The 13976-nt window shown below is 46.2% G+C and overlaps 1 protein-coding gene across 3 annotated transcripts in view; it reads left to right on the top strand.

The window, feature by feature from the left end:
* The window catches only part of LOC144179554 (cytochrome P450 3A24-like), a 72411-nt gene that overhangs the window by 39410 nt on the left and 19025 nt on the right, over nt 1-13976 (top strand). For all 3 annotated transcript variants that reach the window (XM_077707944.1, XM_077707945.1, XM_077707946.1), the window contains 3 exons: nt 11-99; nt 2587-2732; nt 8566-8678. In XM_077707944.1, the coding sequence (XP_077564070.1) occupies nt 11-99; nt 2587-2732; nt 8566-8678 (348 nt within the window). The remainder of the gene's footprint in view (nt 1-10; nt 100-2586; nt 2733-8565; nt 8679-13976) is intronic.

The raw sequence follows: 13976 nt of genomic DNA, 5'->3' as shown, positions 1-13976 counted from the left end.
GTTTTCGCAGATGAATGGCCTAATTCAAGACTGTGCGAAAGTAACGTGCGACCACCTCAAACTCGCCGCCGAAAAAGAAGCCGACATTGATATCAAGCAGTGAGTATCAATCGTCGGTCTGGAGATTTGGAGAGACCAGTGACAGTTACGGCTTCACTGGAAATTATTGGGCAAAAAAATCGGCTTCGTTGGTTATTGCTCGCACTTTCCCTCCTGTTGCGTCGGCTTAGGGCTCCCCATAGGCCTCAAACCGTATGTCGATAAATGTCTCATTGTATTGTTAGGCCCATGTCATTGCCATAAGCCGTTATTACGCACGTGCAGTGACTTTTCGGAAGTGCTACAAGAAAACCTGTTCTTTACGTTGTTCCTGTTGTCGGTTCCAGCATCAAAAACAGCAAACTCGATGAAAATAGTTCCGACTGGGCAGCTACTTAGAAGCGTTGGTATCAACATTCCCTACGGAAAGCAGTACCAATTGCGCGTTCACGATTCGTGCATCACAAAATCTATAGTCATATAAACCTGGCACTGCAATGTGCCTAACCCGTGTAAACAAGTCTAAATCGGTATAACCATGCCCAAGTAGTGAAAACTCACATTTATCGCTCTTATCGCTGTCCAAATGCCTTCTTCCCAAACGGTAACAGAATAGAACAGAGTTAAGTATTTGGCTGCAAACTTCAATTTACCAGAAGTGCTGGCAGTGGTTGAAAAGCGCTCCTTGAAACAACTAACAATCCATATTTAACTAGTGTAAGCCGTATATAATAAGGCAGAAGTAAAGCTGGAGTTTCAAAAACGTGCCGAATAAACTTGCTATTGATATATACTATTCTAACTCTCCACATGAGAGCACCATCAATATAAAATAGAAGTCTGGTTCATCCACATGACTTCTTTGATTAAATAACAATAACATTATCAATAAAAACTTCCAACAGCTGATATACATATTACGGAAAACAACTGAAGCAGTGGGACTCACGCGGAACTACAGCTGTCTCGCCAGCCTCATGACGTCATTGAGAATCACTCGTGCGATTGGCGGCCGCTGAGCAAAGCCGCCGCCATTAAAATTAAACTGTTAGCCTACAACACGTACGTAAGATCTGTTCTTGAATACGCGAACGTTGTTTGGTTCCCGTACACAAAAAAACATATTTCGAAACTAGAAGGCGTGCAAAGAAAAGCTGTCCGATTCATTTATAACAAGTTTAGGCAAACGGACTCACCTACTGAAATACTTGAAGAAGCGGGCATGCTAACGCTGCAAAAACGAGCAAGGCTAGCACGCCTACGATTCATGTACCAGCTACGCCATAAGCTAACCAACATCGATGCGTCCAGATACATTACACTTAAACAATCACGACCCACGCGTAAGCAGCACCCCGAAATACTGCAAGAATACGCATTCCGCACGGAATGTTTCAAACACTCATTCTTCCCAGCCACCATAAGGGAATGGAACGGCTTAGCAGCCATGATTACCAGCAGTAATTCTTTAAATATTTTTTGAGCTCTTGTTGAAGCACATTTTCGTTCGGAACCCTAACGTTGCGCTGTTGTAGTCATCTTTGCAAAATCGATTGTTTTTAGGCTTTGTTATTTTGACTCTTTCGCACTGTAATCATTTGGATGTAGTACAATTATTGTTAAAACGTTGTTGTTAGAACTTGGTCAGAACTTGTTTGAATTTAGTTGTTAAAAATCGTGAGAACTTGGTAACATCAATGTAACGCGTATCCTAAACGATGTATAACTTACGGATGTTTTTATTGTGTGCTTTTATTGTGTGTCTTCCGATGTCCTTCCTGCGAAAATCCCGACTAGGGATTGGCAGTATTTCTAAATAAATAAATAAATAAATAAATAAAATGAAGCATCAGTGTGCGACTGCAGTGTTGCGTCTTGCTCTGGTTGATCGGACAACTTGAACCCTTATATAGACGCCACTGATAACAATGTTTTTTGGTATTTCTCATCTTACGCCAGTGCTTACGTTTGTAGCGTGAGCAAGTTTTTGATATCCTTTATCGCTTTGCTCGGCGATAACGCATTTCAGGATGGCAATAAAAATGCTTGAGTTACTAAAGGCCACTTCTTTTAAAGTATAGAAGGTTGTTTCCTATCTTGGTGGTCTCTTTAAACGCACTTGTTCATGTGTAGTGTTGCGTGGAAAGTGTCCCCCAGCTGTGTTGCTATTGTTTATTAAACGGTAACATTTGTCACTTGAAGGGAAATTTTAGTTCACGTTCTTCTTTCGTCTTCTTAATTGGCTTATGCCTTCTCCTTTTTTTTCACCTTGCCGCTCAGCGATAGCTGTGATTGTCAATTACCATGTTCAACTTCTCTTTTCCTGTAGAACCGTAAACAACGAATGGTTTATAACTATGCTTCCAAAACCAGTATGTCAGCCCACACTGCGAGTCGTAATTCTAAAAAGGAATGTTGGCGGTATGTTGAAATAAATTAAAAAAAACTAAATAAAATATCCAAGATAGGGCATGACAACACAACCTGATTTCCCTCCATCTTGTTTGTATAAACGATGAGCCGTTCGAAGAGGCCGAATATTTTCAGGTTTTACGGTCACTACTCCCTGGACGTGATCGCGAGATGCGCTTTTGGCACAACACTCGATTCACACACGGACGCCACCAACGAATTTGTGACTGAGGCTCGAAAGGCATTCTCGATTTCTATCACACCAAAGCTTCTTTTCGCAGGTACGTGTCTTTTAATACCATTTTGCTCAGAAGCCACTTATTTACTGCACGGATCTTGTTCTTAAAGCCGGGCCACTGAACATAAAGGCCAGAAAAAAACAATTACGTACGGGGAATATGAATGTGAATGCACGCAGGACTTAGCATAATGAATTAGTCAGAGTGTACATTCCCAAGCCACTATCATCGCAACATAATTTTATTAATAAAAACACGCAGCAGTGCGAACATCTACATCTTGCTAACACGGGCAATGATTTCTCTGATTAGGCTCACTTGTTTTGTGTTCACCCTGGTTCACCCCTGAGTTTTTTCTTTGCTGCTGCGAAAAATGTTCAAATGCACCCAGGCGTTTACTAAGCCAGAAACATATCGAGGTGGGAGCAGCGGCCGTATAAATTCTGTGCAGTGAACCCTATGTAAAAAGTTGATCTACTGCAGCACTTTTGCTGAAAGTGAATTCGAAAATCGCGTTTTCTTATGCCTCCACTGTTCTGTGATAGCTAAGCGGAATATTGAACGCGCGACTGTGGCGTTGCCGCAGAAACGCAACACTTAGGTTCTATGAAAACAAAATCACAGCACTCTGCACAATCCTACAAAAAGTATAGTGTTGTTGAGTAATGGCTGCATTTAGAAAGAAGGGCGAGATTAATGTGCAGCCCGCCTGCAGAGTACAGACCGGTATTAGAGTGCAGAGCGATCTGAGAATGCAGAGGGACTTTGTAGTGAGTGCGACCGTTCTAGCGAAAACGAATGTTATGGGACCAACGTTCGTCGAACCTAAATGCCCCGTCCGTGCGTTCGGGGGAGGCTATATAAACTGCCCGTAGTAATGCGTCGCATTGGAGGATCGCAGACAAAGAGCTGCCACATCAAAGGCCCCGCAAGAAGGCTGCAAGCTCAGTTACGAGAACAGCTTAGGGAAATCTTTAACGGTATGCGTGGTACAACTACTGGAATTGACTTTAACAGTATTATCATGACTGGGAATGGTGTTATAGACGTAGGGGGGCGCTTTAGGCGATATTGGAGACGGTGAGTGGCGGCACCGCAGATATGTGCCCCTATACATATATGCTGTGTCCAACCATGGTGTCGTTTTAAAAGGTGGAACGTCGAAAGCAGCAATGTAGCCGTCAGAGCTTTCGTCCGGGTTGCTGGTCTATCAGACAGAGGGCTCTACAACCTTGCTGAGCATGAGTTTATAGCCTAAAGCGTACACGCTCTTCTTTTCTATGGGCCGTACGGTATTTTAATGCCGTACATTACGCGTTAAGCGGTTCGCTACGAGGCACACCTTGTATTGGAGAGCTAATGAGTAATTTATACCACAAGGGGATCTTCCTCCTGTGTCGCAGTCTCACCGAACAGGCATTTTCGTTTTACGCCTTCATCAGAAAAAAACGGCCACCGGGAAAGAAGATCAAACCACCTACGTTCCTCTGCTAAGCAGCGAACGGCCTAATCTCGGAGCCATCCGGGTGGGTCACACTTGCCAATTATCGACACTTCGGGAGTGTGTGGTCTTTTAGGCTGTTATGAAATGCAAGAAGTAGGTGCGATTGGGCTGTGTGAGCCCTTGCAGTTGAGAAGTGCAGCAGTATTGCAGCCTTATTGCACCAAGCTTATCGCAGCGAGGGAAAGGCAAAGCGATGTTCACACCGACTGCCGGCTGGCGGGAGTTTTTCTCCTAGCTGCTCATCCCGCGCGAACAGCCCGCGTCTTATTACGGTAGAATCTCGATAAACAAAAATCGCTTAAACGGAATTGCCGCTTAAACGGAACAGTTGCCGGTGAGTTGGTTGGTTTTGTGTTCATATAAGTAAAAAAAAACTCGGTAATCGGAACTACAATTTCCGCGACACTGCATAAACGGAACCAGAAATGGAACTTTTTGTGAAACCCATTGGCATGAGAATCGGCTTTCTACGGTTCCGGCTGTTTCGTTTTTTTTTTCTTCCTGTGGTTTTTTTTTGCCTCGTTGGACTCGCAGTGGTCAGCCGTGTTAGCGCAACGAATGCAACATCGCAGTTCTTGTTCCAGTCGTTCGGTCTAAATTCAAGACGGCGAGGTTACAGGGTTCAGCTCTTGTAGCCTCGTTCGTGCCATCGTCGTGCTATTCGCGCTTCATTACCACGTTGCCGCCTTCTGAATTTGGTGCCTCGTAAGCACGCGCGAAGTTGAGGCTTCTAGCTTCCGTGAATATGCAGTTGCAAGGACCCAAACAAAAACAATGGATGCATTTAGTAGTAAACGACTACTCATTATTGCCAATCAACTTTGTGAATGATGTGCCTAAACCTCTTGTACTTTTCTTGCTTTCTGAAAAACCATCAGCTACATTCGCCCTCTAGTGCTTACAGTTTCATGAAATCGTATTAAACAGTGTGTACGCACATAAATTTGCACTTTCACACATCTATCTCAGTAAACGGAACTCCTGTTAAACAGAACCAATTTTTTCGGTCCCTTGAAGTTCCGTTTATCGAGGGTCTGCTGTACTGTGAAATATTGGCGCACATCCCTTTTTCCTTGTTGTTAGAAAGAAATGAGCGTTAATCGTGTTGTAACTGATCTGAAAGGGAACAAGTCCGTGAGTCATTACGAAGTTAATTGTACTTAAAAGAGGGACGGCTCGAAGAAAATTGGCCATGCATTTTCAAGAACGTATGTTGTGACCGTTTTCTCGTGGACCGATAACCGTAACTTCTTCTGTCCGTTCAGTTCCAGTTTGGGTTTAGCGTGCTCAAAAAAGTAACCGTTCAAGTTCTGGTTCAGGTGCGGCAAAATCACCGGTTCTGTTCCGGGTTTCTATTCTTGTTCAGCTACAGTTGGATCTCCTTATTATAGGGCAACCTAAATACGCGCAAAGAAACATGTCTGTGCCCAACGATATATGACATCGCTTGATAGAACACTTCTTTTTTTTTTTGTCCAGCGCTTGTCTGTGAACCACAACGCAATCAGTACATTACCGCACAGCACAAAGCCTGTATAAAAAAATTGGCTACGCAACTGGCTGCGTAATTACTATTCCATCCGCTAAAAGGGCCGCACTAACCTTAAGAAAGCGATCACTTCCAATTAATTTTAAAATGTCTAAGTAAACGTCCCATTTAACGAAAGTACAATAGCATGCGACGTACTACAGTAGCTCTTGTGACCAGCCACATGCGCTCGCGCAACACGCTCACGTGTTGCGCGAGCGTTCCCTCTGACAAAGAGGGAGGGTTCGCTTTTTATCCAAGGAATTGTTCAAATCAAAAGCGGACACAGCTGTGACTTCGGTTTTTTGTATTCATAAGGATGCTGTCATTTCCAGATTGAAGTGTCAAGCAAAGAAACTGTGCAAAAAGCTCAATTTGGGGTTTTTTGTATTCATAAGGATGCTGTCATTTCCAGATTGAAGTGTCAAGCAAAGAAACTGTGCAAAAAGCTCAATTTGGTAAAAGTAATTGATGGCATATCGAAGTCCAAAAGGGATTTCCTCGATCTTTTTTCAGTGCCAAAACTCACAAACCAGAAAAACCATTTCGTGAAAGAAGCACTGGCAGAACTCGATTGCCCTGTTCTTGCAAGAGAAATTGGGCCTTTTGAGATTTAATGATCCGTTTCTCGTGAGGAATTCTGAAGAGATTTTAGATTTTTTACAGTCAGAACCCCCTAAAGGACTTTGTGCCTTTTCACTGGACATTAAGGACCTATATTATTCTCTGCCACAGGATAAACTGCTTTATTTTATTGAAGAATACATTGATGAGTTCGGTTCTGTGGCCTTTCAAAATGCTGCTGGGGTCTCGGTTAGCGGTTTTTTAGAGCTTTTATCGTTTTACCTGCGTTCCACTTACATTGAGTACGATGGTAAGCCGTGGCTTCAGAGAGAAGGAATTTGCATTGGTTCATGCATCGCCCCCATTATTAGCGACTTGTTTTTATCTAAACTTGACAATGGTGTTGCCGGCTTCTTTAACAAAATGAATGTGATTCGTGTCTTTCGCTTTGTTGATGATTTTTTGTTCCTTGTCGATTGCAAATTTGATGTCCTGGAATCTTGTGCCCTTGAAGTGTTAACCATAGTCAAAGAACATTTTAAACCGCTTAGATTTACCCACGAACTTCCTGTTAACCAGACCATCCAGTTCCTTGACATCAATTTAACTTTTAACCCGGATCATACTTGTTGGACTTATCAGCCGCGAAGCAATAAGCCCCTCCTACCTTACCATTCAGCGCATACAAAATTGGTGAAAAGAGGTATTGCGAGCATGTGTTTCACGAACGCAATAAAAAATCATGTGCCCATACCATGACTAAAAGCCTTAGTCAACAGTCGCAAAGACTGTCGCAGTCTGGTTATCCAGTCCACGTGCAGATTTCGGTTGCTGAGTCCCTCCTAAAAAAGATACGTGCCGCAACGCGGGAGGAACCAATCACACCAACAAACAGCCGCCCAAAATTCGCCGTTATACCGTATTTGCACGGTGTCTCCCACAATCTAAAGAAAATTGGCGGGCGAGCCAATATCAAAGTTGTGTTTTCTGCGCCGGACAAATTGACCAAACTGTGTAAAGCCAGCAATCCTTTTAGAAAACCCCCCCTCCAATGTGCCAAAAAGCACGATACAAAATATGTCAAATGCGTGGGAAATGTTGTCTATGAAATACCCCTTTCATGCGGAAAACGGCACATAGGGCAGACGGGGCGCTGCTTGAACGATAGGCTTCGTAAACACTGCGCTAATGTGAGGAATGGGAGTAGCGGATGGCTGGCGCACCACTGCAGCACGTGCGAGTGGGAAGGGGGGTGTGAAGCGGATTTTCAAAAATGTGTTGTAATCAGGAAAAACAGAGAAAAAATAACTCGCGAAATCATAGAAGCAGATATGATAGATCGCTTAAAAGCAAACTGCGTAAGCACGCCTTCTGTATCATTGTCCGAAAAAGATTGTTTTTTTTACGAGATGTGTAAACGTGCGCATGCGCGATACTTCCTTGTGGTGAGAGCAAGTGTATAAAAGGGGTTCTTTCCAAAATACATTCTGTTGAAAGTTCGCGCTTGTGCTTGTGTATTCTCTCTTCGTCCTCGTCTTGTTAGCGCGTTTTATCTCATTACGCTCATGTGTGTCTGTCTGCCCACTGCCCGGACTCAATGGGTGATACGATGAAACAGTAATCCATGCAAACAGGGCATATACTAGATAAAACAGCCTGTCCAATAATACACCTCTAAATACAATATGCTCGTAGTTGATCCGTGGCGCGTGTTAGTCTTCAGCGCCACCCGAAAGTAACAGAGCTCGCATTATGGTCCAACACCTTCATAGGGACACTGTCGAATTACTAGTCAACAAGATGTGGGATTGCTTAGCAAGATAGGTTTACTTACAAGACAGGTTAATTTAGTTAACAAGATATGGCTGGCGGAACACTTCCGTAGTGCCTAGAGAGAGGCAATTGCAGCGGCGGTACGCGAATTGCCGTTATTTCCCGCAAGTCATTGGCTGATTGCTGGATGATCAGTTTTTTGTGACTAGTTTAAGCAAAATCAAACACGAATATGAGAATATTTCACCTCATTGAATACAATAGCATTCCGAGCACCCTTTACTACTTTCAGGTAGGTTTCTATAAATGCACGACCGACTACTTCAATTTGAGCTTTTTCTCAAACGTGCTTTTATTCTGACGCAACAAGAAGTATCCGTATTCTTGGACTTGGAAAAAGCACAGCAATATACTTGGCATTACGAATTTGTACGTGGCTGAGATCTTACGAACGTTCTGTTGTTTTCAAAGTGAACGGGTAAAGCTTGTTTATTTTTTGCTCGCAGTGTTGTTTCCTGGTGTGGTGAGAGCGTTGCAGCTGAAAGTATTGAACGATGACTCCTTCATCTACTTCAAAAAGGTCTGCCAGAAAATTATTGGAGAAAGACAAGGACAACAGGTCGGTGTTTTCATGAAGCGTGTTTCTGCTACGATATTTAATTATTTTTTTCGATGTGCACAATGTGCCCTGAGGCATTTTTAAGCCACACCGGCGCACGACCGGCGTTATGGATAGCGATCTGTCCATCGCAGCAGGCTACAATGAGAGCCAGCGTGCAAAAAAAAAAAAAAAATCGCCGTGTAGGGACGGCGCGCTCCGTCAGGTGGCTCTAAGTTCAATCCCCACACTGAGAGCGAGGTGCAAATTACCTGGGAGGACCAAAAGTGCACGGAACCGGTAGTCACAAATAGAGGTTTAAAGCAGGGTTATCCTTTGTCGCCATTGGTGTTCATGCTGTACATGGCTAGACTAGAAAGAAAGCTTGAAGGCAGTAAAATAGGTTTCAATCTATGTTATAGCCGCAAAGGGCAGGAAGTGGAACAACATATCCCGGGACTGATATATGCAGATGGCTTAGTACTACTAGCAGATAGCAAACAGTGTCTGCAACAGCACACAGATATCTGCGGGGAAGAAGCCACTAAACTGGGGTTAGAGTTTAGCACAGCAAAGTCGGGAGTTCTAGTTTTTAATGACAACGCCCGTAACGAATCAGTATTCGTTCAAAAAGCAGCAATACCGTGGGTAACGTCATACAAATATCTGGGCATATGGTTCAACGAAGGTCAGGCGTATCTAAAAACTCATGAGGAGCATTTAAGAATGAAAGGCAGAAGAAACGCCTCTATCATGAAGCACAGAGCACTGTGGTGATATAATAGATATGAAGTAGTGAGAGGAATCTAGAAGGGAGTAATGGTACCAGCACTCACCTTTTCAAACGCAGTAGTGTGTGTCAAATCAGAGATTCAATCAGGGCTAGAAGTAAATCAGAGGGCCGTAGGTCGATTGGCATTAGGAGCACACAGCAAAACAACAAATGAGACAGTGCAGGGAGATATGGGATGGGCATCCTTCGAAGTGAGAGAAGCACAGAGCAAAATATGTTTTGAAGAACGACTCAGAAATCTGTATGATCAGAGATGGGCGGCCAAAGTGTTACGGTATCTTTACATGAAAAGCGTGGACACACAATGGAGGAAAAAAAACAGAAGGCTCAGGACAAAGTATATGAAACCTGGAAGTGCAGGGGAAACGACCAAGGCAATAAAAAATTAAGTGAAAGAAACAGAAACAACGACCTGGAAAAAAAGGATGGATGCGAAGAAGTCCTTAGATATCTACAGAATCAGGAAGCAGGAGATTACAAGGGAAAAAATATTCGATAATACCAAAGGGAGTGCATTGCTTTTTGAAGCCCGAGCGGGTTGCTTGCGGACAAAATCGCTTATCCGCGAGCCGTTACAGGAAGAACTATGCGCAGGCTGCGGAAATGAGCCAGAAACCATGCGACATATTGTAACGGAGTGCAAAAGTATCCGTCCAGTCCTCAGTGATGGAGCCATCCAGCTTCCGGAGGCCCTTGGCTTTAAGGTTAGCGGAAAAGTGAACTGGACAGCAGTAGAGGTTAGTAAAAGAAGGTTAGAATGTTGGTGGGAAAAGAGCAGAGAACAATCTGGAAAGACATGCGAACAAAGAAGTCAGACTAGCACAAAAATTTCGTAAAAGTATTTTCTTTTTATTTTGACACTATTTTTTATTTATTTTGTTTGTATTTTTTGGCGAGGTGATTGTACAGTGGTGTTGCGACTAAGGCCGCTGTGCAACGCCACCCCGTTACAAAGGGGAAGAAGCCGCTAAGCATCATCACATCACACTCGCCAGCTTCGCTTCGCTCGCAGTGGGCCCTGCGACTTCTCGCATAAAGAGTAGCGGTCGTACCAATAAATGCCGATTGTACCGATCACTACCGATAATACCGGCCAGCAGCGAGGATTCACGGTTAAGTCTAGAACCGTTTGTTAGCGATGCAAACGTCAACAAACACGACTAAACCACGCTGCTACCAGAAGCGCCTGCTCGACTGGCGTTCTTTATTTTCGAGCTTTTTCGTTTATTTAGACATGCGGAAACTTCGTCGACTTTCGCTTTACGTTGTTGTTGTTGTTGTTGAAAACGTTTATTAAGAAAAGAGGAGAGGGGAGTTGGGTTAAAAAGTGGAGCACTGGGTGGCCATCCTAATCCGGTAGGCCGCGGGCTGTGGCTACAGTCTTCGCCCGGAGAATCAGGGCTTCCTGTTCTTCGAGCTGGCTGAGGCGCAGCGCGCGCTCCCAATGCTCAGGAGAGGGGGAGAGAGGAGTGGGGAGGGGGGGATTGACGGACATGTCCAAACTAGGTGGGTGGTGGTGTTGGGAGAGTGGCAGTATGGACAGTTGAGTGGGTAGAGGGTGGGGGAGACATAGTGAAGGCGAGTGTGATTGTGGTACGTCTGTGTTTGTAGGCGGCGCCATATGCGGGCGTCGGCGGTTGTGAGGGAGGAGTGTGGGGGGGATAGAGTCGTCGGGAATTCCGTTAGTGGGCTAAGATGTCGGAGAACTTTGGGGACAAGGGGTAGAGGGTTGGGTCTTCGTGGGCCGGTACGTCGTTGGTCTCTTCTGGGAATGCCCGGTAAGTGAGTTGGCGGGCGGTGGCGTGTGCCACCTCGTTCCCAGGAAGAAATGTGTGGCCAGGGATCCACACTATACGGGTCGTTGGGAGCGATTATCGGCGTGCTAGAATGTTGGAGCTGATGCGAGGGATGCGTCCCGTGGCGTAGCGGCGGCAAGGGGACTGGGAGTCGGTCAGCACTGTGATGACCGATGAGGGTGCATTGGTGATGGCCAAAGCGATTGCAGCCTCCTCTGCGGTATCGATGGATGTGGTCGGTATTGTGGCAGAAGCTGTGATGGTGTTGCTTGAGTGGATTACTGCTGTGGCATGGGCCGGGTATGTACGGTATGGGGTTGCGTCAGTGAAGTAGATATCACGGTCGGCGCCGCACTTTTTGAGGAGTAGGCGTGCGCGATGTTGGCGGCGACCTACGTTGTAGACGGGGTGCATATGTTTGGGTAGTGGAAGAACATGAATGGCATCTCGGGCTGGTGTAGAAAGGCTGCAGAAGGTTTCGAGGGTTGGAGCTGTAGGGTGGCCCAGGCGTTTCAGGAGGTGTCGTCCAGTAGCAGTGATTTGAAGTCGTTGAAGCTGGCTGGTAGTGTGGGCTTCAATCAGTAACGACAGGGTATTGTGGAGCCCAATCTGGAGGAGATCTGTGGGTGTGTAGGCCGGTAGGCCCAGCGCTGACTTGTATGCTTTGCGTATGAGGATGTCAATCTTTGCTGATTCTTGTCGTTCGTTTCAATGCCAGATAAGGTGCTCCGTAAGTAATGCGACTTGTGAGCATGGCTTGAAGTATGCGACACGTGTCTGCCTCTTTGAGGCCGTGGCGGCGAGAGCATACCCGTTGCATAAGGTGCGTGAGTTGAGCCACCGTTTTCTACTGGCGTGGGAGGAATGCTGCCCCCCGATCTATCATGGTGATATTGCAGTCCGAGGATGCGTAGTGTGGGTACCTTAGGGACTGGTTCGCCATCGATTGATATTTCGGGGTCTGGTGTTGGTTGTAGGAGGCGGCCCCACGTTCTACTTCGGAGTATTAGGAGGGCCGACTTGGCTGGTGCGCAGTGAAGACCACATGTGCGGAGATATGAAGTGACCGTGTCGGTAGCTTGCTGCAGATTGTCTTGTTGGAGGGCTGGCGAGCCTCTGTTGGTCCAGATTGTAATATCGTCAGCATAGAGTGCGTGGGAGATATCTGGGATGTTCGAGAGCAGTGGTGGGAGTCCAGCCATAGCAATATTAAATAGCAGGAGCGAGATGACTGACCCTTGTGGTGTTCCTTGGGCGGGTGTGCTAAAGCGATCGGACCGATGGGGGCGGATGCTTATTGTGGCCGTACGATCGGTTAGGAACGCGCGGACGTAGTTATAGGTGGACTGGCCGCAGCCTGTAGTTTGTAGTTGATCGAGGATTGAGCTGTGGGACACGTTGTCGAACGCTCCTTTAATGTCCAATGTCAATATGGTGCTTGGGTGCGTCTTGCTGAGCTTATCGATGATATCCTCTTTCAGTTGTAGGTGAATATCTTGTGCTGATAGATGCGCCCGAAAGCCAAACATGGTGTGCGGGAGTCGTTCTGTATCGTTGAGGTGGGCAGTTAGGCGGCGTGTGACAAGGTGCTCTAGTAGTTTGCCGGTGCATGACGTTAGAGAGATTGGGTGTAGGTTGTCCAGGTTAACGGGCTTGTTTGGCTTGGGGTGTAAGCTGATGTCAGCATGGCGCCATTGGGGGGGTAGCGTGCCATTGGCCCATTGGTGATCGTAATATTCAAGGAGGGCGTCAATGTGTTGTTCGTCCAAATTGCGAAGGAGTTTATAGGTGATGCGGTCGTGGCCCGGGGCGGTGTTGCGAGTGAGGCTGGATAGGGTCCGTAGAAGTTCGGTGCGGGTGAAAAGGAGCTTCGATGGGGAACACGTCTAAGCACGTTCAAAAATCTACAGGGAAGACTCGAAGTTGTATAAATATGCCAACAGGGCCGTTCTGTGCGTAGAAGCGCAGTCATTCTTGCGGGAAAACGTAACGTTGCTCCAGCGAAGGGAGCAGTAATCCACGGCAACTTTTTCAGCGACTGCGGCGTTTTCCCCGTAACTCGATGGGGCTTCCCGATTATAGGAGCTCCGTCGGGGCCCCTTACAAGCCCAACAAATGGCAAACTTGGGTATGGCAACCACGTCCGTCGATGCTTGCTGTGAAAACCACAGTTATCTTCGGGATATCTTTTGGAGCCACTGTCTCCGCACCGAAGCTATGGGACCTGGTGCGCGGCCGCTTGGTAACACGCCTTCTCCCCTCCCTCCGGGGAGATCGAGTGGCGGTGCCTGGTGGAAACTAATTGCCTCTACCGCGCGCCTGCCGGGCTTGCTCAGCTGCACGCAACAAATGCAATCGCCTAGGATATCTGAAATTACGGTGAAAATATTGCAAGATTTTTCCGCATATTCTTTCGCGAACGCGTTTTTTGTGGCTAGGTTTGTTGCCGAGCCTGCTGCCTAAGTCGACTATAACCTGCAGCTACGTTTTCAGGAATCACTTTTACTGCTGCTGCTATACGGCCTCCACGTACGCTGAAGGCCGACCAAGACTGCGGGAGAAATTTCTGGCGTACGCTGTTTTTTAGATGCGACGCATCTCTTGCTATCGAGTATGTCCCTCCGTTGTCGCAGCGTCCGCACGCTCGCTGCGCATGTGCAACTCTCCTCCGTTCTTCTATCCGACAGCTGTGCGCAGCGCTCTCGCTCCGTCTCATTATCATAACAGCTG

Source organism: Haemaphysalis longicornis, unplaced genomic scaffold (assembly GCF_048455015.1).
Source record: "Haemaphysalis longicornis isolate Haplotype H1 unplaced genomic scaffold, Haemaphysalis longicornis Haplotype H1 scaffold_4, whole genome shotgun sequence".
In the NCBI taxonomy this organism is placed as follows: domain Eukaryota; kingdom Metazoa; phylum Arthropoda; class Arachnida; order Ixodida; family Ixodidae; genus Haemaphysalis; species Haemaphysalis longicornis.
This window is presented reverse-complemented; position numbering and strand designations above follow the sequence as displayed.